A 22,690-nucleotide genomic window follows, 5' to 3' on the forward strand; every position below is an offset into this window, starting at 1 on the left:
AACGTGACATGTGCTAAAGACATCTTGCGTCGACTTTAATCACGGCAATTAATAAGACAAGAAAGGAAGTCCCACAAAGGAAGTGTCCCCAACTGGCGGCCCGGTTCATAGTACACCCCTAGCATACCCATACACCATGCCCTCACCCGGAGCGTGCGATTCTGGAAAACCGGCGAAGACGTCGCGACTGGCGGCCATAAATCTATTTTCGTCCTGGTTCCAGTCGCGCTCCCCCAACCCTGGAAGCCCCTCCAGATCCCAGACCGTCGGGGATCGGTACGCTTTTCTCACTTGCTGCGCAATTGCGGGGTCCAATCTTCCATACTGCAACTCCTTCTACAACTCCACACTGAGAGAATACTCAGTAAACTAGAGATGGGAAATGAGACAATAATCCAAACTTGATGTTTATAGTATAGTATAGCCTGAACTTGACCTTTCCTAGTTATTTGCGTGTTTTCAAGCATCAAGCATCCGATTTCCCTCAGTGCATGACCGCTTATTAAGTGCCCCTGGATCTTTATTTTTAACTGCTGCCGCCAAGATCGGGTGGTTGGGATCTCGTTCTCTGCGTAGGTAAAAGGCACAGGGCTATGTGGTGGTGCACTTGTGTACGTACTGGGCATGTGGCCACCACCTCGTCTGAATTGAATCCGCAAGTGAATCGAATCCACATCCGCAAATTCCAGAGGGTGTCCAATTATTTACGCAGATAAATAAGCGAAATCCGCCGTAATGCGAAATTCAACAAGAAGTAAAGAAGGCGCAAAGCACACAACGTGCTCCGCTTTTGTTTGGTAAATAATGATCCCCAATGATGAGGGTTAGTAAATTATCCCCAATCGCTGTGATGGATAGAAATCAGATCCATGGATCTGGCCCGAGCTCGAGTGGCTATAACTTATGCGGAGCGGTGCATCTTCAGCACCTCATTTCAGGTCCAGCCGCATCCTGTTTACGGGAACTCCTGGTGAACTCAAGGGTTTTATCGGATGAATATGGATATGCAATTGAATCTGGATGCGGGCGGAAGGTGGGGAGGGAGGGCCTTCGGGCCGGATATGTGAGTGTGAGTAATTCCTGGGCGCGTAATCAAAGTTTTGGATCGTGCCGTTCCGTGGCGAGATCATAAAGTTCTATTTATACCAATTAGGGGAGAGCTATAGTTGCGGGAAGTTCAAACTCCGAGTACCGAGTACCGATCCCGAGTCCCGATCCCACTGCCTCCCATCTGCGAGAACTTTCCAAGAGCAAGTGGAGCGATTCCGAAGGTGGCTGCCACTTTGCAAGGCCCAAACGAATGTGTTTTTTGGTGGGTGGGGATGGAGACGGAGGGTTGGCATGTGCCGCCACTTGAATCAGTGGCTGTTTATTGGGGATCGGACCGGATTGGAAGAGGGATGGGGATGGGGATCGGGATCGGGGAGCCTCCGAGTGCCATGTGCAATGGCAGCCAAACATCAACCGTGTCAAAATTCAAAGAAACAAAAGCGGAAATGTTTTTGTTTTCCTTATTTTTAACAGCCGCCACATGAGGAAAACTAAAACACCCGAGTGCCCGTGGTAGTGGTAATGGTAATGGAAAGCTGACTTGGTCAATGAACTTTACGCGCTGTCTATAATTGGCAGTGCCAGCGGAATTTGGTTAAGAACCTGGCACTACGATGAAGTTAAAAAATAAATATTAAATATAAAATAACATTTTCGGAGAACATACATTAAGTTTTTTTTTTTTTTTTTTTTTTTTTTTTTTTTTTTTGGATGTATTAATTTAAAACTGTCCTTCGCGGACAATCATTAAATTTGATGACTAAACTTAACGGTAGAGAATTAATTGATTACATAAATTGTTGCGAAACTATACAATAACTGTCGATATTGTATGTATGATGTATATAATAATGTATGTATATAATTTAATTTAATTTGCGTGTCTAATCCCAGAGAGGTCCAAAGGGTGTGAATACATTAAGTTGAGATACAAGACTGCGATCATGTGGGCAAAATAAATAATTTATTATTTTGTCTACAGACCAATAAACCAAAAGAAAAACTCTTAAAAATGTGGGATTATTAGTAATAGGAGATTATTAATTAAACAGCTTATAAATAATCAGTGTTAACTAACAGACTTCAAATAAACACAAGAATGATTCAATATAATACATGAATATGTCAAAATATCATTTTAAATTTTATCTACATAATTTGCATGTAGAATATTTAAAAATTATATGTCCAAATACGTGGCATACAGTATTAATGTATAAATGGAAAAATACTAAAAACAGCGCACTTGTGACAACTCAAACGGTAACACCGATACTTTCGTACAACTAACGCTCCCCAAAATCGATGACTCGCTTATCGGTTCGCCAATCGAGCAATAATAGAAATTTGCTGCGCTGCCGAATTTTCGCGAAATTCACCGGAAAACGCACAAAAGCGGTCCAAAACTGCATTGAAATATGCACAACTAGAAAGGCCATCCATAAACCATAAGAAACGCAAAGCAAAAGACGCGGAGCAGACAGGGAACAACCCGCAAACATCATGGCGCCCACCCCCTTGCCCCTCGAGCAAATGCCCGGTGTTGGCGGTGGCGGAGGTGGCTACCTGCCCGCTGCCCAGGTAAGTGTTGCTGCCAAAAACTCCAAAGTCATTATCCCATCTCCATACCATGATTTCCTTGTGCTTCACAGGAGGGCGGCCCCCGAATCAACACCATGTCCATGTCGGTGCTGATCGACTTCATCATCCAGCGGACGTATCATGAACTAACTGTACTGGCTGAACTGTAAGTAAATGTTTGAATGAGTATACCATATTTATAACTGCTGCTTGCTTACCGCGAATTGCAGCTTACCGCGCAAAACGGACATGGAACGCAAGGTAGAGATCTACAACTATGCGGCACGCACCCGCCATTTGTTCACCCGACTGAATGCGCTGGTCAAATGGGGCAACTCGGTGTCCAAGGTGGACAAGTCGTCGCAGATAATGAGCTTCCTGGACAAGCAGAACATGCTCTTTGTGGAGACCGCCGACATGCTGGCGCGCATGTCTCGTGAAACTTTGGTTCGTGCTCGATTGCCCAACTTTCACATACCCGCCGCCGTCGAAGTTCTGACTACTGGCACATATAATCGTCTACCCACTTGTATTCGCGAGCGAATTGTGCCGGCCGATGCAATTACGCCGGCGGAGAAGAGACAGACACTGCTCCGCCTGAACCAAGTCATCCAGCACCGCTTGGTCACAGGAAAACTTTTGCCCCAGATGAGAGAATTTCGCATTCGCAACGGACGAGTCACCTTCGAGGTGAAGCACGAGTTCAGCGTTTCACTGACCGTAATGGGGGATAACCCCACAGTACCCTGGCGGCTGCTGGACATCGATGTGCTCGTAGAGGACAAGGAGACTGGAGGTAAGGAATCTGTAATTCTCTCATTGGTCTACATAATGTACTAAAATCATTGACTTTGCTAGACGGAAAATCGCTGGTGCATCCGCTCCAGGTCAACTACATCCATCAGCTCATCCAGGCACGCCTAGTGGAGAATCCCAATGCCCTCAGCGAGGTCTACAACTGTCTGCACTACTTCTGCCAATCCCTGCAGCTGGAGGTTCTGTACACACAGACCTTGCGTTTGAACTACGAAAGACTGGACGACAACAATATAACTGTGGAAGAGTACGTACCAGGCGTAAAATTGACGGTCTCGTACTGGCGAGACCTAAAGTCGGAGCTGGGCTACCGCCTCACCGTTCAATCGGATCCCAGCGAGATCGGGCGTCCGTTGGCAGTGGTCCACGTGCCCTCACTGGGCGCCAAGGAGTCTGCCGAAGTGGCGGATCGGGCCGTACGCTCTGAGCACCTTTCGATGGAGCGCCTAATTGTGCATACCGTCTACATACGATCGGTGTCTAGGCTGAGCGATCTCAAGCTGGAGTTTCAGGCTTTTTTGAAAGATGTTGACTGTGAGTGTAAAGTAAAACTTATCTAGGTGTGTGCGAGGAATAACTAATCCCTGTTCTCTCAATGACAGTCAACCTCCAAGGAACTCCTGCTATTTTGACCGTTCCCGTACTCTCGCCCTGTCTAAGGGCCGAGCAGATTCACATAACCATTGACACCCACACAGGCATGTTCCGTTGTCATGTGCCCAAGCATCTGGACTGTCCGATAACGGAGGAGATGCAGGACTGCCTCAATGGAGATCGCAGCAAGCTGCCCGCTTTGCTTTCGGAGCTGCGCTTCTGGATCACCCATCGGAGGTGCGACAAAACCCTACAACATCTTCCGGCTACGGCCACCGAGACTCTTCCATTTCTTGTGCAGCCTGATCAGGAGATTCTGCAGCCGGGCAGGCACAAGATTTATGTCAAGCTGCACAGGCATCCCAATATTGTCTTGGTAATTATACATTTAGTAAGTGTTATTGTGAAAATATGAAAACCTTGTTATTTTCCAGGTGGTTCAACTCAAGGAAAAGACTACTATGCCCAACGAAATGGAATACACCTTTCACCTTGGCTTCGTGGCCTTCCAAAAGGACGAGCTGGATGTTATAGACGACTCCGCCATGCAGCTGGTGTCTATAGTGGCTCAACCGCATTCGGACATTCCAAAGTGCTATACCAAGTTGATGCGCCTCATTGAGTTTGATACTTTTGTGGCCACTCATGGACCTGGCACTGAGGTGGACGGTGAGCACAATGACACTTTAAATGCCTTAGCCATATTATCAAACAATCTATCTTTTAGCGGAGGTTTCCCCGCACAAACGAAAGTCGAATGGGGATTTGCTGGCTCCTCCTGCCAAACAACAAAAGACCATATTTCCTGCCTACTTCATTCCCGAGCTGGCTCATGTGGTGGCCATGTGCGACGAAAAGATACCGTTCATGAACCTAGCACAGACGCTGTCCAAGCACAATATTCCCCACAGCGGACTTCAGGTGGAAGCGAATGCCACGTCACTTGTGCTAAAGATTCTGGCATTACCACAGCCAGGAAAAACAACCTTTGCAAACCAACAACAGCAGCAGCAGCAACAGGGAGCACCTGCAGGGTCTGGAGAAAATAAGCCAACCGGTACCTCTGGACTGCCGAAAATCGACTCCCACGTGTGGGACGACCTAATGCGTCGCGTTCTCTCCATATCGATTCGTTCCCAGACCAACAAGAACAGCCAGGTCCGGATCTGGGTAGTGGAGTTCGTCTTCTACAGCACCCCGCTGCAAAGTTGCCATCCGAAGGAGCAGGGCAGTCGGCGGACTGTTTACCTCACCTACGAACAGGCGAACTACGACTTTTCCAAAACAGTTGAGGATTTGCTAAACGACTGGTCGAAAATCGTGTACCTTTACACACTGGTTTACGACTTTGCTGAGCAGCTGCAAAATAGTTAGTTAATACACGTGCATTCGTCTGCATTTATTAACTTCCCTTAATTTTTTAGAACGTCTTTCCCTTTGTGACATGCTGGTGGTCAAGTCATACAGCTACATGAACCTGCTCCTCGGATACGGACCCAAAAAAGAGGTGAGCTGCAATATCTATTGGTCGGTGCAATCCCACGGCTTCCGACTGACGTTCGTCGGCGGAATGTCAGCTGTAAACGGGCACTCAATGATGCGTGACCAGCTGGCGCAACACTTGAACCAGCATCATAGCATCACCCAAATCGGCCAGATTCTGCATGAAACCTACAACCCGTTGAGCTCCATTGCCAAGCTGCCGGTGCTGCCCTTCTTGGGGATACCGGTAAGTACACTTAGCTGCTATGCATCAAACATCAGTACATTATTCTTTAATTCCAGCGCCCTCAGGTGCCAGTACTATCGTTTTGCGTGTTGGCACAATCGCCGTGCCTGATAAGGTTGACTTATCAGGCAGTGTACTGCCTGGAGTTGCGTTTCCGTGCCAACAGGCTCGTATCCATCCGAGATGGAGCGAGCAGTCGCTTCGAGCGCAACGTGGTGGAAGAGTTCACGCCCATTCAGGGTCTGAAAGCCTTCCTCTCCAAGTACGTGGATGAGTCGGCGGTCTACAGGGGCCGGGCCTCCCACGAGGATGACAATCCGCTTTCACCAATGGGAATGGAGGACAACTTCGGTGGACCCAGCAGTGTTGCGGGGGTAAGTGCTGGTGGATCCTCACCATTTTTGGGTACTGGAATGCGGGGACCGCAGTCGCCGAGAGACAGTGGCCTGCGTTTTCCTGCCCCCCACACTCCGCCCTCCAGTTCAAATCCACACACTCCCGCCAGTCCGCATCCAAGTGCGGGGGCAGGTGGCGGCAGTGGACCCCAAGGACATGGCAACTTCAACCTGACATCACCGCCAGCGCCACATATGCCGCATCCGTCGCCTAGTGGCCTGATGCCTTCGTCTCCGCTGAATCCTCAACCCAGTCCCCACATGGTCCATAGTCCTGGACCCAACACGCTTTACATGCAGAGCCACCAGGACTCTCCCTTCACCGCCATGTCGCCGGCGAATAACAATTGGCCCGGATCCCCCAGCATGCCGCGCCCATCTCCACGACCCGGACAGAGTCCTGAGCACAAGAGCACCGGTGGTGGAGCAGGAGGAGCCGGTGGAGCGGATAGAGGAGGCTCTCGGGGCACTCTCAATCGGCCCTGGGCTGGAGCAGTACCTACTCTCCTCACCCATGAAGCTTTGGAGACTCTGTGTCGGCCCAGCCCGTATCCCAACAAGGATATCAATGTGCCGGACATGAGTCCTCTAGAGCGTTTTCTCGGCTGCGTTTATATGAGAAGGCAATTGCACAGAAACATCCAGAGCGAGGAGACGCTTACCGCCCTGAACAGCACAGAACCAGGAGTGGTGCTCTTCAAGGTCGATGGACTGCAGTGCCAGGTGGTTCTGAATCAGATGCACATGCAGACGCTGCACCTCAAAGTCTCGCAGCTGCCGCCCATGCCCGACAAGCATCCGCCGCCGTTCCAGCTTAGCCAGGACGATCTGCTGGTTATAGAGCAGTACTTTGACACCAGAGTGGCAGCTCCACCATACCGACCCAATTCCCTGCACAGCATCTGCCGGCTGTTGAACTTGCCCGCCCAGGTACTGAAGGATTTCGTACAGATCATGCGTTTGGATTTGAAGCCGGAGCTGGGTGGCGACCAGCTGAAGTGGACGGTTCAGATATGTTTGCGCATGCCGCCCTCGGCGGTTCCCATTGTGCCCAGTGGCAATGCCTGCGTGGTTATGGGTCGCATGAAGATACTGTTCTTCCTGCTAATCACGAGGATTCCGTACGGAGCGGTCATAGGACAAGGCAAGGACTGGAAGGACAGCCCCTCTCTGGTGCTGCCCATTGTGTACGACATTCAGACGAACGTCACCCAGCTGGCGGAACGCACAGGACAAGTGATCTCGCCCACAATGACCGCTGCTAGCACTCTTCTTCGCCGCTTTGCCGATTTCAATGCGCAACAGAATCAGTGTACGCTCTTCCCAGCCATTACGGATCTTCTGACGAACCTCCAGCTGGCTGCAGAGATGCCACAGCCCCCACCCAACCAATCCATAGGACCTCCCGTAGGCGTGGGCGTCGGAGTAGGTGTGGGTGTCGGAGTGGGATCCAGTCCGAATCCGATGATGCCCATGCAGCAGCTGCCGCAGCAAGTGGGACCGCAGGGCCCAGTGGGTCCCGGCGGCTACCCGCAGATGGGCCCCAATCCCGGTGGCCCGCAGTGATGAAGGCGCAAGCGCCGCGCCTCCTCGCAGCAGCCGTGAGCTGACGGCCTGTGAGCTGGCAACCCGGAACGGCGACCGATTATTTATTAACGAGTTTATTGGATAAGAGTACACAGAACACCCTCTACTCTGGGGTGAGTCGATTTGGAATCTCAAAAATCGTAGCTAAAAAAGTAATCCATGATCAGTTTTGAAGTTTGCCAAAACTGCTCATAGTTCGCTTTCTGTCCCTATAATTTTGTAGATTGTTTTAATACCAAGAAATCGATCCACTCCACGATACACTATTTAGTTAATGTTAGCATTTAATTTGTATTTGGCAAATCCAAAAGCAACTGGAGTTGCTAAATAATATATTAAGCTTTCTGGGCACCATGGAAAGTCTGCTTTGGTATTCCTTAAGATTCCATTTCACCAATATTGAGGTGTTCCTGTTGACCAAGGACCAAACATATTTCGCATGCGCAAGGCAGCAGCCACCTGACCCACGAAAAGAAGAGCACATCTCATTTAGGGATCAGGTGATATATACATTTTATTGTGCTGTACTCCCTGAAATATTGGGCATGAAAACAAATTACACATCCAAGATTATAAATTGTTAACTAAACAGTGCGGCTAGGTATGTAATAAAAAGTTTATTGATTATCTATAAATGTAGGTGTGAGTCATACTTCTGTGTTCCTTTTCCTAATTTGTTTCTATCACATAGTTCGATTGCAGATGCGCCAGAGGTGCTGCCATGCGGACTCCGAAGGAGCAGATGGCAGCGGAGATCTGGCAAAATGCTTTGTGACTATTGCACCGAGGTTAGTTTGTGTTGTCGTCTACCTAATAATCTATCTACTCCCGTTGGTTTTTGGCTTGGTTGCTGGTCGCGCGGGGAATCGCTCCCGTTCACTGCTGATTCGCAATCTGAGTGTTGTCCATCTGGGTGGTCAGCTCGGATATGCCCTCCTCCTCCTCAGAGATGAGGTCCACCCAGTAACGGAGCTTCTTGCTGCGCAGGTAGCTTGCGGAGTTGTCGAAAACCACCGTGTCTGAGGATGATTTTCACATGCCATTAATAGAGGTAACAAAAACGAAGCTTATTTTACTCACAAGTTGTGTTCGGTCGTGTGGAGATGTAACCAATCTCATCCATCTCGTTGGAGTACACGGTTCCCAGGGGCACCTCGCTGCGCTTCTCACCCGTCTTGTCGTCCACGCTGTAGATGCCGAATTTGATGTCGTAGTCAAAGGTGCGGAACTCCCAGGAGAGGATCTTCTGCTCCTCAACGTTGACCTTAAAGTGCAGCTTCAACTTGTCGCCCTTGGGAACCTGGGCCTCCACAAAGTCTCGGTCGCTCTGCTGGCTACTCTGATCAATGTAAAGCTCCTCCGGCAGCTTGCCTCCCCAGACCATCAGTGCCTTGCACTGGGGATCTCCGTTTCTGTCCACCATCTCGCCGCCCCAGGCCTTCGGAAATGCTTTTCGGTTCACATGGGAGAAGAGCTGCTCCTGCCAGCGGTCTACTCCGGATTTGTAGATTACGATCTTGCTGGTGGTGTTCTCGTCCAGGAATTTCTTCACAATATTGAACGCCACCGAGAAGAGCTTGGGCGCGTTGATGATGTAGCACATCTTGAGGAGCTCCGGGAAGTTGGCCTCGTATTGCTTCACCGTAGAGATCACACATTCGGCAGCTGGTCGCCAGGCGTACTGCTTCAGGTTCACGTCCTGCATGTCGAAAAATACGACCAGCTGGCGGGCCCGCCATCCGTGCTTTTGGCTCTGATCGTAGGCGATCTTCATAAAGCGCTCGAGCAGCAGGACCAGGTACTTTTGGAACTCAAACCGCGTGACGCAGTGCATCATGCCCCACATGTCGAAGTTGGCGAAGGGGCAGACCAGCACTGAAAAGAGAAATGAAGTTGCTTAGTTTGGTGGCTTTGTTTGTGCAGAGCAGTCACAACCAACCCGGCGATCCTTCGTTGTCGTAGCCCATGAGCCCGTAGGGCAGATACTCCTGCAGTGCCTTCGGTGGATCCCACTTCTCGATGTTGTCCACATTCCACATGGCGCGTGTTTTCAAACTCTGGAAGGTGATAATACAGTCTAATTTGTTATAGCCATTCATTGTAATAATTATTTTACTTACAGCTCTCAGCATTTTCTCCGCTGCATCCAGATTCCATTTCCGAGCTGTTTTAGAGCAGAAGGAAATATAGTTTACGCAGCTGTTTTATATTGAGTAGTAACTCACCTCTCAGCCAGCGGACCAAGAAGTAATCGTCGTGGGTTCCAACCAAAGCATCGTCCATTTGCTTGCGAAACTGTAAGTACAATAAATGTGTTGTTATCAATGGCAGATAATAATTTACAATTTTGTATATGAATCATTATACATGAGCACAATATTTATGATTCATATAGTGTGGTGATTTATTTTGTAAGCCTCAATATATATCGTAAAGAAACTTTCACTTTAAAAAATCGCAGATCAAGTTTAAAATTCGTAAAATCTGTGCTAACTTTTATGACATATCTGAAATAGCTACAAGCTCATCATATGAATAAAGGTGATAGTTTGATTGCTTTAAACCCTTATTTAGAAATAATATTATTTATACTAAAAGTTGTTGGCTTACAGCCAAAGTTACATAGATTACGCGGCCAAGATGCAAGCGATAGTGCTATTCCATTGATTTTGCCCTCTAACATGTGTATAGATGTAGCAATCTGCTTTCGGTTCACCCCAGCTTAAAAATCTGTTATTTTCAATCTGATATGTAATCCAATTTGTTTAAATGATTTATTTACTGAAGGCCGAGAAAGGGGACGGCTTGACAGCATTTTTGAAGAGCTGAGCGGGTAAATTTCCTATCTCCAAACGATAACGTTTATTGGGTCTGGTAGACTGCATATTGGCCTTTGTTGCCTTAATTGCTGTTAATTTGTATTGGCCTTGCCCCGACTGCCAAATTCGGGTGTTGTTAACGAAAGCTGATTCGCACAGAAGCTGATAGCAAAAGTAAATTTAATCGGTTGCAGTTGCTTTATCAGCCAACAACACCCTTGATGCCTTTTACTAACTTATTTGTCGGGCAAACATCACGTACTTCAATTTGCATTCGATCAAGTGCATATTTAGCACCATTTCAATCATTTAATTGACTCGCGTCTAGGTTGCTTGCCAACTGCTGAGTCACCCGGCTCAGGCCAAAACCACTTGGAATTCAATAACGAGGCCGTCTCCCCGCTAACCGCTTCTTTTATTTATTTTTTTCCGTTTTCGCTTTTCGCTGCTTGGCTGCAAACTTGGCCAAAGACCAAGCTGTGGCTAATACCCGACTTTGGGTGTCATTAGCGCCGAGTTCTGTTGGCTTTGGCTGTGTACTTCCTCGTTTCATCGGCCGTAAAACTGGGTTTTTGGCCACTTGCTTTGTTCTTCTTTGACTTCGTGGTCTGACTTTGACTGCGTTTTCGAGACAGAATGAAAGGTTAATACCCATTGAGCCACTCGAAATTGAGTCTACAATTGGCGTAGTCAGCTTATATTTTAGTCTGCCGCTCAAATAGTGCTTGCCTTACCATTTAACGCTACCCAATGCTGCAGTCGTTTTGCATTCCACTTGAAATCCAGAAGACTGCCAAGTTTCTCCTCGTTTGTTCGGAGTTTAGGCAATTTCAAGACACCTGCGCTGAAACCTGTTGTTTTGTGTGATTTATGCAAATTCTGCTAAATTTCTACGGTAGATCTCTACGGGTCTAAGGGTCGATCCCTGGGTGATTTCGTTCTGGATCAATGCTCTTCGCTTAACGACTGGGTCGCGTTTATCATTAACCACTTCATGAGTATTCATACTGGTAATCGCAGTCATTGTGCTATGAAATGGCAGTCGCACTTAGCATCCCGCGCGCAATTAAAAAAGGGCAGGGGTCGCTCTTAATCCGCCCATTATGATGGATTCCGCTTAATTGCCCATTTTATTTATTGTTTATTTACTTGCAAGCGTCCAGATTTATTCCTCTTACTACAAACAATCACTTATAATGCATTCTGCTTATTTGGGTACTGCTGACAACGCCTCAGCTGCCCGTTTTATGTGTAGTTATTTATTTGCATATTTTCATTGAACTGTTCGGTTTGTGTGTCACCATTCGACTTCAGCTGAGTTTTGGTTTCGCAAGCGGTTTTCAGTGTGCCGGCCAAGAACTCGCGAGTCGCCAACAATGCGCAACTGCAGAAACATGCATCAGTGGCGAAGTTAGGAGGCGTTTCGAGGGTTTTACTAAGTTTTATTTCCCACTTGCTTCATATGATGGGAGTGTGTTTTGTACGCCCAGCCTCTTACAGGAACATTCATCTTTCGATGTTTTTAAGTAGCCCCCCATTATTTCCGCGACTACAGCTATGGCCAGAAAATACGTATACCGTATACTGAATATGTTGCAGTTGATTCTGCTTCGACAGCTGCTCTTGCCGCAGTTCAAAAACCGTGGTTTAGAGTCTGGTCAAATTTGCTAACATTTAAAAAAGGAAGTCAAGCGAGCAATTGCTCATTTCCATAAGCAGCCATCAATATGCTTCGCTGACTGCACGATGACTGTTCTGTTTTAGTTTATCTAGAATACTCCATTGAAATACTCCGTCATTGGGAAATTCATAAAGCCACTTTGTTGCACGCATAACATTGAATAAAAAAGTTGGTAAAGTTATCAAAGCAATATAACATAACATAATATCTGTAGCGAACACGTCAGCTTTTACTACTTTTTAATAAATGCATGATAGATAACCTATCGATCATAGCAAGGATTATAAAAGGCATTATGGTTAGTTCGGAAGGATTAAGCCTAACCAATTTTCTCTAAACCACTAAAAAGAATTGTATAAATTTCTGAAGTTTACAAGAATATAATTTATTTTGTTAACTTCTCCACTATATTCTCGTAATAAATTCCTGGCAAAAACGATTACCATAAAGTGGGTAAACATTGCCTCGTTATGGAGCTTTATCTGCATGCTCACCCTGGCAAGAATCCCCCAGCAAATGCCGAGTATTTCCCCCTAGGAGACTCAAGAGAAATTCTTACCTTCTCCAACATGGCGCGCTGCTCTTCGCTGATTTCTGGCAGTGGACCTGACATCTTTTTGGTTTGTTTGTGTTTTGACTATGGCGTATCTTAGATATTTGGCCGAGATATTGACCGAGCGGCGTCTGAACGTTGCCAATTTTGTAAGCCGGGCACACACAATCACATTAAGTCGATGATATGGGGCCGAATGCGGATTTCTTTTCTTTCTGTTCACACGCAAAATTTCAAAGCTCTTGCTATGGTTGTTCGGTTTTTGGCAGCTGCGGCTCAGAAGAAGAGATAACAATAAAAACTTTCTACTATTATTTAGCCGTTACGTTAGCGCTTTTAGCCGCGCACATTATTTCCAGCGCAATTATTCTGCGTTTTATTTTTGTTCGTCTCGATTCGTAGTCTCTACGGACAGGCTAATTACAATAATGCCAACTTGGAAAATACCTCAAACTTGGCCCAAGGCGAGTGTCGCACGCAAATGGTTAAACAAACTAACTGAAATCCGTATCCACAGCTGTGTTCGCGTCCAGAATGATTTGCTTTTGCTAGTGATAAAGCGGCGAGGTGAGGTATAGTAATCTTTGCCGCTTTTCGCGAGTTTCCGATCCGTTCCGTTCCGAGGGTGGCGAGCTACTGACGCCAACGATTCCAATGCGCCACTTAAAAGTGGATGAAACGAACAGAGAGAAAACAGAGAGACTGCCAGCCAAGAGAATCCACTCTTTAAGCCAGAGAACGTTTGAACAGCGGACGTCTCGACTACGGGACACCCGGTCTACCTGCGTCTATGTTTGATAAGTTCAAAAGTGAAATAGCTATGGGAATGTTTAATTGACATAATACATTTATAGACAAAATAAGATAAAATCTCTCTATAGTTTTTCTTTGTATTCATTACCTATGAACATTACCTATGGCTTCAGCTATGATTATACTAGAATTGTGAATTCACCTGATCCAATTGTGGCACTTAGCAATCAACTGAAGCACTTTTCAACTGATAACGATATTTTTTGCACGCCAAATATAAACATATGTTTGGCAGGATAAGATAGGAAAGGCAAGTGCCTTGGCCCCCATGGAACGCATTTTGCTACTTATTTTTTTATTTATTTACGAGTTTGTTTACCACTTTTAACTAATTTCCATCTAAAAATAACAGTAATTTGTTTCCAGCATTGGAAATATGGGCCCAAATCCGGAATGTATTGCGCTTTTCGAATCTTATTAAAATTCCCCTTTGCTCATTATATTGGCGTTTGAATCCGGAACTTTTCAATTTTTTCGATTTTTTGAAAAAAATCATGATGTTACCCCTTATTAAAAAGGTAAAAATTGACAAAAAATTTATTTTCACAAATAAGCTGGAAACTGACACAGAAAGTTTGTATAGTCAATCAGCTGCCAAAAACAGTCATTCTTGGGTGTTTGTGACACTTAGGACAAAGAAAGCCTACAAAAATTAAAAAATAAAATATTTATATTTTTAAAACATATTCATGGTTCAATTGTTTTTTCAATATTAGTATTTTTTGAAAAACAATATTAGGTTTACAGAACTGGTGCAAGTCTTTGCTGTTTTCCTTTGTTCGGCTTGTTAGTAAATTCCGTATTTTGTCGGTCGATAGATTTCTGGTTGTTGTCTGAGATAAATTTGTGTGTGGTGAATTTCATTGCGCTGGCGCTCGATAGGTGAAAAAGACTGGTTTAAAATCCTAAAATATACTTTCTAAAAGGCGTATACTATTAACGGCAATAATAGTTTATGGTATTCGTGTATTAGTGGTATTAGTATATGGTATTTTTGCACTATACTATACATAATCCATTTTAAATTCCTTCACCCTGAACCCATTCCAAGCAAAAGACGCGTACTGGATTGGTGTTACTAATTTAATGTGTGCACAATTAATCACCAGACAACTGCGCCGTCGGAGATCTTTTTGTGGAAGTCGTACAGACTGGGAAAGACATGATCTCGATCGATGTCCTCGCCGTATTTCTTGACCAGATATGCGTAGCTCTTCTCGTGCACCAGCGCCGAGTGCCAGCCCAGTTCTTTGGCGGCCAGATAGTCAGTGGTGGGACCATCACCAATGTGAAGGCACTCCTCAGGCTTGAGGTTCTCCAGACCCGACTTCTCCATTGCCTTTTGAAAGATTTGCGGGTCGGGCTTCTCGGCCTTCACCTCGTACGAGTTAATTGCGAAGTCTAGGTACTGATCCAGCTTGGTGTTCTGCAGCAGAGTCTGCAGCCGCGGATCGAAGTTGGCTATCACACCCAGCTTGCACTTCTCCGGCTTCAAGTCCTTGCGGAGCTGCTGAAGGAGTTCCACGCTGCCGTTGCATGGCTGCCAGCAAATGGAGGTTTTGTAGAGCTCAATTAGGTGGTTGGAGAAGTTGTGCAGCTTCTCTTCGGGAATGGCCGCTCCACTCTCCGAAAAAGTTCCTGCGGGACGAGAGTCGGATTTTAAATAGTGTTTATGTATCTATGAATTATCAACTCAAAACTACTTGTGTGTTGTGAAATAGAGTTTATAACTTTTTTAATTAACAAGAAATTAGCAGGTACGCTTGTGTGATCTAAGCATTAGAAGAGAAGTCTTCATTAATCTCTAATCTTTCGAGCGCAATCGTTGTTGACGTCTTCAACTTTTAGCTAATGTGCCTAATATAATGTTTTCAAATAGATATGTCGCTTTGTAAGGAAGTTTTGTTCTCTATATTTAATCATAAAAATAGTTGTGTCATGATCAGATTTGCTTTTGCTACCTACTAAGTGGTATTCCTAGCAATTTTTCTCGTTGGAAGTTGCGGATACTAAGCACTTTTAGTAGCCGTTGCGCCAAATGCACTTTGGAACAAGCCGGAATGTTTATCACCGAGCAGACAAACACTTTGCGGGCACTCACCTGCTATCAGCTTACGCCACCATTGCTGCCACTCCATCTGGGGATTCGTGTCGCGCCCAAAGTTGGGATAATCGCGGTTCATCTTGTACCTGAAAGGACGGACAGTTGAGTTGGAGCCTGCACCACATAATGTCTGTGCCTCCTACCAGTTGGCCTTGAAGTTCTTGGCCAGTTCGTTGTTGTCGCATCGCGCTCCGAACAGGGCTCCAATCTCGCCGTACTGCTTGCCGGGAGTGGTTCGGAATTGGAGCAGAGTGTTGGTCACATCGAAGGTTATGAGGCGAAAGCGGCTGAGGCTGCGCATCTTGCCTGGAATCTCTGAAATGCCGCTCGAGAACTCTTGACTTTCGACTCTCGTCGAACGTTGGCGACTGAAATCAGCCGGCGTACTACGTGAGCTGGGGGCATTCTGTTATTGTTTTGTACGAAAGCCGATCCGCCTCGTTATCACCAGCAGCTGCTGCCCCCAGATTCCGATTCCGAGGGCTTCGTGTGGAATCGAATCGAATTGAATCGGACCTCGGAGCATCGAAACATCCATACATATGTTTGTGTGTGCCGAGCCGGATTAAAATGGCACTTTATCTTTAGCGAGTGCTGCGGTTATCTCTGGTTTCGTGTTGTCAAATTAGTATCGATCTGCAATCTGCACTGATTACCCGCCAAAGCAAATACTGTTAAGCGAGATAAGAACATTTTTCTTATCAATTTCTTCGCCTTTCATTTGTTCTCTTTGTAAACAGCGCACTTTCTTCTTAATGTAACTGAAAAACCTTAAAAACGTTTAATTATATGGCATTTCAGCTTAAAATTACAAATAAACAAATAACATTTCGTTCAAATTATTGCGCCACCTGGCGGTCCAGTGGGTGGGAGTCTCGGCTTACGTTTTCTGCTAAGTACAGAGCTCTGTTAAAGCTGTAGTTATATTATTTCCAAGCAGATGGCGCCACTGTACATAAAGTTGGCGGTATATTCAAATACGATTTCTACAAACTCAAAATATTTTTAAAATTCAGTTGCTGCAGGTCCAACTAAAACTATTTTTAATTTTAATTTCCTTAATTAATAACCACAACGGTTATCGTTGAATAAGAATTGGCTTTCCTCAAGTGATTCAATCGCTGATAAAAGTAACTTAATTATAAAGAATTATCAGCATTCCACAAATTATTTTGGGAGCACCCTGTCTGCGTTGTCATTGGCCAATTCCATTCGATTTGGCTATAAATAATACACGAATTTAACGACCTGAGGTCGGATTTCTTTGGAAAGGGATCCTGAAATTCCGTGCATTCCGCTTGTCAAATTGTCGGTTTGTTTTTGTCTTTCCTTTTTTGATCGGTATTTAGGAATGGTGGACTTTGTACGAAATGCCATAACTGGAACTGTCGGGAAAGGGAATTTCCCCAAAAAAAATATTGTGCGAAACTTTGACAATGCTATTAAATACAATTTACTAATAATTCTACACCGATTGCAAAAATACTTTAAAAATATGATACGAAATCCATATATCGAATGTAAATTACCCAAGTTATTTGGGATTTTCCGAAGTCCCCTCGTGCAGACCTTTTTGAGGTGCAACTCCGCTGATTACCACCTACAAAGCTTGTTTGCTCTGCTCTACGCCACCTTATCGCCGCAACCCAACTTGGCACTCCGGCGGTTGCAGAAAGCGAACTAAAAAATAACAAAAACGGCAAAATTCAGTTACTGTCCAACTTTCAACAAAAACTTTCCCAAGAAAAGTAACTAACCGAAGGCGAGTCAACGACTCCCCTGGAATTTCGTGTTGGCCCTTTTCGAAATGTGTCTGGCTTGGAAGTCGGGGCCAAAGCTCCTCCGCCTCCTCCGCCCCCAGATACCCCGAAACCCCCTTTGGATACTCCGATCCCCGGTCCCTCGATCCTCGTGCAGCACCGGCTGGCTGCCTGACTGCCTTTTAATATTATCTGCACTTTGGGTCAATGGCTGCCGCCGCTTTTGTTGTTGTTGCTGCTGTTGCTGTTCTTGCCGCTTTGATTGGTCGTTTTAACCTGTTTGCGAATTTCTACCATGATAATAAATAATTTTTAGTGGAGTTTTTAGAAGCTGCAGCAGCAAAAGTACCGCACCAGCAGTGCCAGCTTCATTACACTGATATAAAATATTAGAAACCAATTAAAAAAAGTTCAAAGTTAACAATATATAATAAGTTTGTACAAGTTTGATTGGTTGATTAACAATTATTTCTTAATTAAAAATATGAATATGCATAATTCAAATGAAGGTACCAAAGTTGAGAAAACTATAGGCGCAACCAATTTAATTTTTTTTTATATAAATATAATAAATTAAAATATAATTTTTTTAAATATATTGCAGATTAATCTCTAGTATTTTTGACAGTGCTTAATTAATCAATATAATTATTCTGCTATCGCCAGCACCTTTTTTTTTGCACGTATCATCAACTATTTTTATGATGTTCAATTGTAATACAATTATGAACATTTAAAATTTTAAAACATTTTCCATGGAACGAACACAGGTGCGAAAATTTTCTAGCCGTGCACAAAAGCTAAACCCTGTGCTGCTGGCAGCTTCTCCTGTTTCTCCTGGCACGACAACTTCTCATCTCATCGGAGTTGGGTCGTCGTCGTCGGATTAGGTTTGGCTGCTTCCACTGCAGCCACTTCTTCTGCTCTTCGGATTCGATTCTGTTTGGTTCTGTGTGACTTGGAATGCAGCCAAACCGCCATGGGATCCGCCATCCTGCGTCTTCTCGCCCACTAGATTGGCCCACCTTCCCAACTGGCCAGCTCTCCTTTTCGGCATCGCGCCACAAACGGACATCATGGCTCTAGGAGAAGCCTAGTTCATTAGGTACCCGAGAACCCAATGAAACCAAATTTTCGGGATAATTTGGGTCAATGGAATGTAAACTGAAGGATTGACTTGATGTGTTACTTAAGCGAGTGAAGTTAAGCAGTCAAGTATTTAATCATTACCTGATTAAAATGGTTCTGAATATTAATACCTTAAAGGGTATTTATTTCGATGGAGGACGCTCTTGTGCCTTATACCCTACTTTGCAATATCCACTCGGTCTATGACCGTCCGTTTCACATTCACAGCTCCATGCTCGTGGAGTGCGACAACACCATGGTGTTCTTGTTTTAAATTCCTTAGCTGCTTTTTGGTTTATTTTGTGTTTTGCTCAGCGCTTCGCATCGTAGTCGTCCCCCATCCCCGTCCAGAATTCCCCGCTCGGAGCCCCCATCTCATCCTCATCTTCGCCTTCCGTCTTGGTCAGCATCTTCGCCGTCGTCTGGCTGGGATGTGGATATGGTTGTGGCTGTGGATGTGGCTGGGGCTCGTTTGTTTAATGTTTGGGTTTTGTTTGAGTTTATTGAGTGAATTCCTGGAAAAACGCAGGAATTTGTCTTTGGTCTTTCTGTTGTGTTCGGCTCTGCTCTTTGCTTTCTGTTCCTCCTGATTCTGCTTTTCTTTGCTCCCAGCTCCGAATGCACTTGGTGCATAAAAATCGCTTACGGAGTTTTAAACTTTCGGGCTCCTTTCGGTTTCCCAAAGTTGTCTGTACGGGTTTGCCGTGATAAAGGATGGACAGGTGATTATGACTTTTTTAGCGGGACACCCAATTACGTGCGATCGGCAGGAAATCGGTGAAGATCAACGAGCCTAGCCCCTTCGCCCTGTTCGCCAAAATGCCCCTGAGTGTGATTCTTATTCTGATTCTGATTCTGATGGGAACCGAAGTCGGGAGTGAAATACGATACTTCGGGGTGGTGCTGCCATGGGTTTTGGGATTATAACCGTGTCCTATCGAACATATTATTTGTGTGACAAAGGTGCTTCTGTTTTTCATAATTTCTTAGAACATCGAGTTTGAATAGTTCCTCAATTTATTCACACTCATTTATTTTAAAAGCGCAATGATCGTATGATTCGTAAGTTATGAAATTATTAATTTGTCTGAATTGTCTGATTGACCTATTTTAGAAGTGACAAATCTGTGTTGATTTTAATATAATGTTGTAAACACACGGATTTATCACCATTTGGTTGGATTTTATTACACCGAAACGGGGGCTTCAGCGCCCTCAAAAAGAGAAATTCTTTTAGAAACTGCATGCGGAACAGCACGCAGAAGATCCATTGGAATACTCCCCTGTAAATAAAGATAGAAAGTTTTTCAGTTCCGGTATGCCCGAAATAGAACATTCCCGCTGGAGTTTCACCTTTGCGCGTATTTTCTTTCCCCCATGTCGGTTCGGATTTAGTGTTCCTAAATCACAGGGAGATCTCTTTAGCGTTTCTGTTGGGGATCTGGGCAAATGGTGGGATGAGGTGGTTGGATCCGCGTGACTGGGGTGCTCTTCCGGCAGTTGGACCCCTCAATGGCTTCCAAAAATACGGGAAATGGATGGAATCTTGGGAGAAATTTGCTATTTTCGACCGATGATTGAGTTGTAATGATTGGGCCATAGTTATAGTTTTTGTTCTGCAGCATCCCATCCCCCACATGGATGAATGGAATGCATATGTGCCACAACAGCATCTTTGCGTGTCAGTCAGCCGCCCTGCACTTGGGAAAAAGTTGTAGGACGATACCCAAGTAAATATAAAATGTTTAAATGCTAAATGTTTGATTGTGGTTGTAGGTGCTTAGATTTAAATTTTTCTTGTCAAGTTGTCTCACTACATAGCTCACACTTTTAGATACAGTTGGGTTCTTAAATGTATAACCTATCGTTATATTATTGTGTTGCTCCCTAACAACATTTCTGTAAGTTCGTTAGAGTGTTCTATTCAAGTTTTCCCATCTGCACAAGCATCAACCTATCGTCCGAAAATGGGGGACGCCTACGTCGCATTCCTTCGCCGACTGAGGGGCACTCGGCAAACAGACGGCGCTGGGCATTCCCAGACAATGCTCCCCGAAAGCGAAGAGATACAAAGGCTTTCGGAGTGATGGCCAAGCGCCCCCAAAGAACTTTAAATAAAATTTGAGGGAGGCGGAGCGCGAGGTGTACATATTGCGCGGACATTTGTTTGCCCCCTGTAGGATTCTCCTTTGTTATTCCATATACAGATAAACTTGTCTAAAAGGAACCAACACCTCAGACTGCATTTAAAACGTTTATTTTTCTGATTTTGAGGATCGTTTGGTTTAAGTTTAAACCACTTAATTCGTGGCTTGGCTACAATTTTATTTCCAAACCCATTAAGGAAGAGATTTTCACTACTCTTAGCCGACGAAAAGTGTTTTTTGTGTTGTTGCTAAGTTTCTAATTTGGTGGGCAAGTGAGTCTGAATTTAAATTTAGGAGTGATCTGGTATGAATGTATATATTCCTTCGCAGTGTGGTGTGTTGCAATATTAGCACCTTAGTCCACAATGTAGTTAGAATATAGTATATATTTTCCATAGGCAAACAAAAATCAGTCGTTAGGTTTCCTTGAAATTGAGTTTAATATGCCAGACATCGATCCTATTTCCTTGACCTCGGCTGTCTACGTGCGTATGCGCACTCTGCTTCGTCCATTACTCAAAGAAAGCGTCGCGAAAGAATTGCCAGCGAGACGTTGATGTTGATGTCGGTCAGAGACGGCCAGACAATGTTTAATTTGTGTGCGAATTTCTGCGCACCAGGGCTGCAGCCTCAAGATGTGAGTCATGTAATGGGAGGAATGCTCCAACTACTTTCCCTCCCGGAGGCGCCTGTAGGTAGGCAATGCTTGGCCAACCCAAAAAGCCCTAGGATATACGCCGGAAGTAGTGCAGCCCTGGCAAGAAGAGGAAATGGCAGCCCTGGCTGGCGTAGCGCCACCATTACCATTGCGACATTATCCGCGGTGCGTTGTCGTCTGACCAGTCTGCGATCTATTTTCGGCCATGTTTTCATCTGCAGGAAGCTCAGTACAGAGCGAAAAAAATATAAAGTAAAGGTGTAAATAATACTTTGTTAATAACAAATATAAATTACACCGATACGCTTAAGTTTGGTTTTTAACGTTATTTCCACAAAAAAATTAATGATGTGTCGTTAATATCTAATATTTTCTCCTTGAATCCGCCACTGGGACAGTTTTTCCCTCAGTGTAATCGTTGCGGATTCGTCGGTCAGTTCAACTGGCGGTGGAGACAAACGCAGACGCTAAGAAGTTTCGATTTTTATTTTTGTCTAAAACATCTTTATGTGCTTTTAAATATGCTGCGAAGTGACATTAGATTTTCCCGTGGCCGAGGCTGCGGGCGGGAGCTGAGGGGGTTGGCCAGAAGGGGGACTCAGACAGATCCGCTACAGAAATAAAATTTGTCACAGACAGCAGCGGCACCGATGTGTGTGCGTCGCTCGTCTATTCCTATGGATACATCAGCATCTGAGCATCTGAATCCGAACACCGCCAAAAGGCGGTCTAAACTTAGACCGTCCCCATCGCGGCCCCCTCTGAATTTTCCCCAGCTCCACCCCTCTAGCTGACCAGTGCTGTTGATGTTTTGATTGATAGTCCTCCAAGTCCATTCCCACCCCTTTCCATCCAAGGTGTCTTCGATCCGCACCTGGCAACAGTGGCAGCCAGCAAAAGGCAAGCAGCCTTCCAGTTTAACAGGCTGAATGATACCTTTTTGTGTCCATAAACACATTTTTCCAAAGTCCGCAATATCGGCTAGTGTAACCCAATACAAAACACACACAATAAAATTTGAAGTTTATAATTTGGCCACAAATAGGTATCAATTAGCCTATAGTGCAGTGGTTTAACTGGTCTGAACAGATAGATATTTAGAATTGTATTACATGATCGCTGGATTATCCATGCCCAAAGCAGAGAAAATCCCAGCTTTCCCGCTTCATATCGCATTGCATGTTTTGTGTGACTTTTCAATTATAAATCGAACTTTCTTTCGATGCATTTCGAGTAGTGGGAACTCCCCGCAATCGAATTCCCACCAAGATAAAG

The 22,690-nt window shown here is 45.1% G+C and overlaps 3 protein-coding genes across 4 annotated transcripts; 1 reads left to right on the forward strand and 2 right to left on the reverse strand.

Annotated features, from left to right (window-relative positions):
- The first annotated feature begins 2,345 nt into the window (after window positions 1-2,345).
- Window positions 2,346-8,388, forward strand: LOC117139257 (mediator of RNA polymerase II transcription subunit 14). The gene is made up of 9 exons (XM_033301473.1): window positions 2,346-2,631; window positions 2,703-2,797; window positions 2,862-3,427; window positions 3,490-3,981; window positions 4,050-4,417; window positions 4,476-4,710; window positions 4,769-5,410; window positions 5,466-5,770; window positions 5,827-8,388. The coding sequence occupies exons 1-9, from the start codon at window positions 2,554-2,556 to the stop codon at window positions 7,729-7,731; spliced, it is 4,686 nt and encodes a 1,561-aa protein (XP_033157364.1). The 5' UTR covers window positions 2,346-2,553; the 3' UTR covers window positions 7,732-8,388.
- On the reverse strand, window positions 8,381-13,453 carry LOC117139258 (SEC14-like protein 2). 2 transcript variants are annotated; one of them, XM_033301476.1, is made up of 7 exons: window positions 13,253-13,453; window positions 12,812-13,074; window positions 9,978-10,047; window positions 9,873-9,916; window positions 9,692-9,809; window positions 8,833-9,627; window positions 8,381-8,771 (listed from the first exon to the last, which is right to left on the reverse strand). In XM_033301476.1, the coding sequence occupies exons 2-7, from the start codon at window positions 12,863-12,865 to the stop codon at window positions 8,629-8,631; spliced, it is 1,224 nt and encodes a 407-aa protein (XP_033157367.1). In that variant the 5' UTR covers window positions 12,866-13,074; window positions 13,253-13,453; the 3' UTR covers window positions 8,381-8,628. The 2 variants fall into 2 exon arrangements, with proteins under 2 accessions (XP_033157367.1, XP_033157366.1); XM_033301475.1 differs by having other exon boundaries at window positions 12,812-13,453.
- Window positions 13,454-14,683: 1,230 nt separating this feature from the next.
- Window positions 14,684-16,257, reverse strand: LOC117141371 (rhythmically expressed gene 2 protein). The gene is made up of 3 exons (XM_033304777.1): window positions 15,866-16,257; window positions 15,720-15,808; window positions 14,684-15,256 (listed from the first exon to the last, which is right to left on the reverse strand). Exons 1-3 carry the CDS (start codon window positions 16,021-16,023, stop codon window positions 14,721-14,723), a joined length of 783 nt encoding a protein of 260 aa, XP_033160668.1. The 5' UTR covers window positions 16,024-16,257; the 3' UTR covers window positions 14,684-14,720.
- Window positions 16,258-22,690: the final 6,433 nt, after the last annotated feature.

The sequence above is a fragment of the Drosophila mauritiana genome, chromosome 3L, assembly GCF_004382145.1.
Source record: "Drosophila mauritiana strain mau12 chromosome 3L, ASM438214v1, whole genome shotgun sequence".
Classification (NCBI taxonomy): Eukaryota; Metazoa; Arthropoda; class Insecta; order Diptera; family Drosophilidae; genus Drosophila; species Drosophila mauritiana.

Excerpts from the sequence above, each read along its gene's own strand:
- LOC117139257 (XM_033301473.1), top strand. The coding sequence starts at position 2,554 with ATGGCGCCCACCCCCTTGCCCCTCGAGCAAATGCCCGGTGTTGGCGGT. Across the intron at positions 4,418-4,475 it reads GGCATCCCAATATTGTCTTG|GTGGTTCAACTCAAGGAAAA; the intron begins GTAATTATACAT and ends GTTATTTTCCAG. Across the intron at positions 5,771-5,826 it reads TGCCCTTCTTGGGGATACCG|CGCCCTCAGGTGCCAGTACT; the intron begins GTAAGTACACTT and ends CTTTAATTCCAG.
- LOC117139258 (XM_033301476.1), bottom strand. The coding sequence starts at position 12,865 with ATGTCAGGTCCACTGCCAGAAATCAGCGAAGAGCAGCGCGCCATGTTG. Across the intron at positions 9,628-9,691 it reads CGACAACGAAGGATCGCCGG|TGCTGGTCTGCCCCTTCGCC; the intron begins GTTGGTTGTGAC and ends TTCTCTTTTCAG. Across the intron at positions 8,772-8,832 it reads CACACGACCGAACACAACTT|ACACGGTGGTTTTCGACAAC; the intron begins GTGAGTAAAATA and ends AATCATCCTCAG.
- LOC117141371 (XM_033304777.1), bottom strand. The coding sequence starts at position 16,023 with ATGCGCAGCCTCAGCCGCTTTCGCCTCATAACCTTCGATGTGACCAAC. Across the intron at positions 15,809-15,865 it reads AAGAACTTCAAGGCCAACTG|GTACAAGATGAACCGCGATT; the intron begins GTAGGAGGCACA and ends CCGTCCTTTCAG. Across the intron at positions 15,257-15,719 it reads GTGGCGTAAGCTGATAGCAG|GAACTTTTTCGGAGAGTGGA; the intron begins GTGAGTGCCCGC and ends CTCGTCCCGCAG.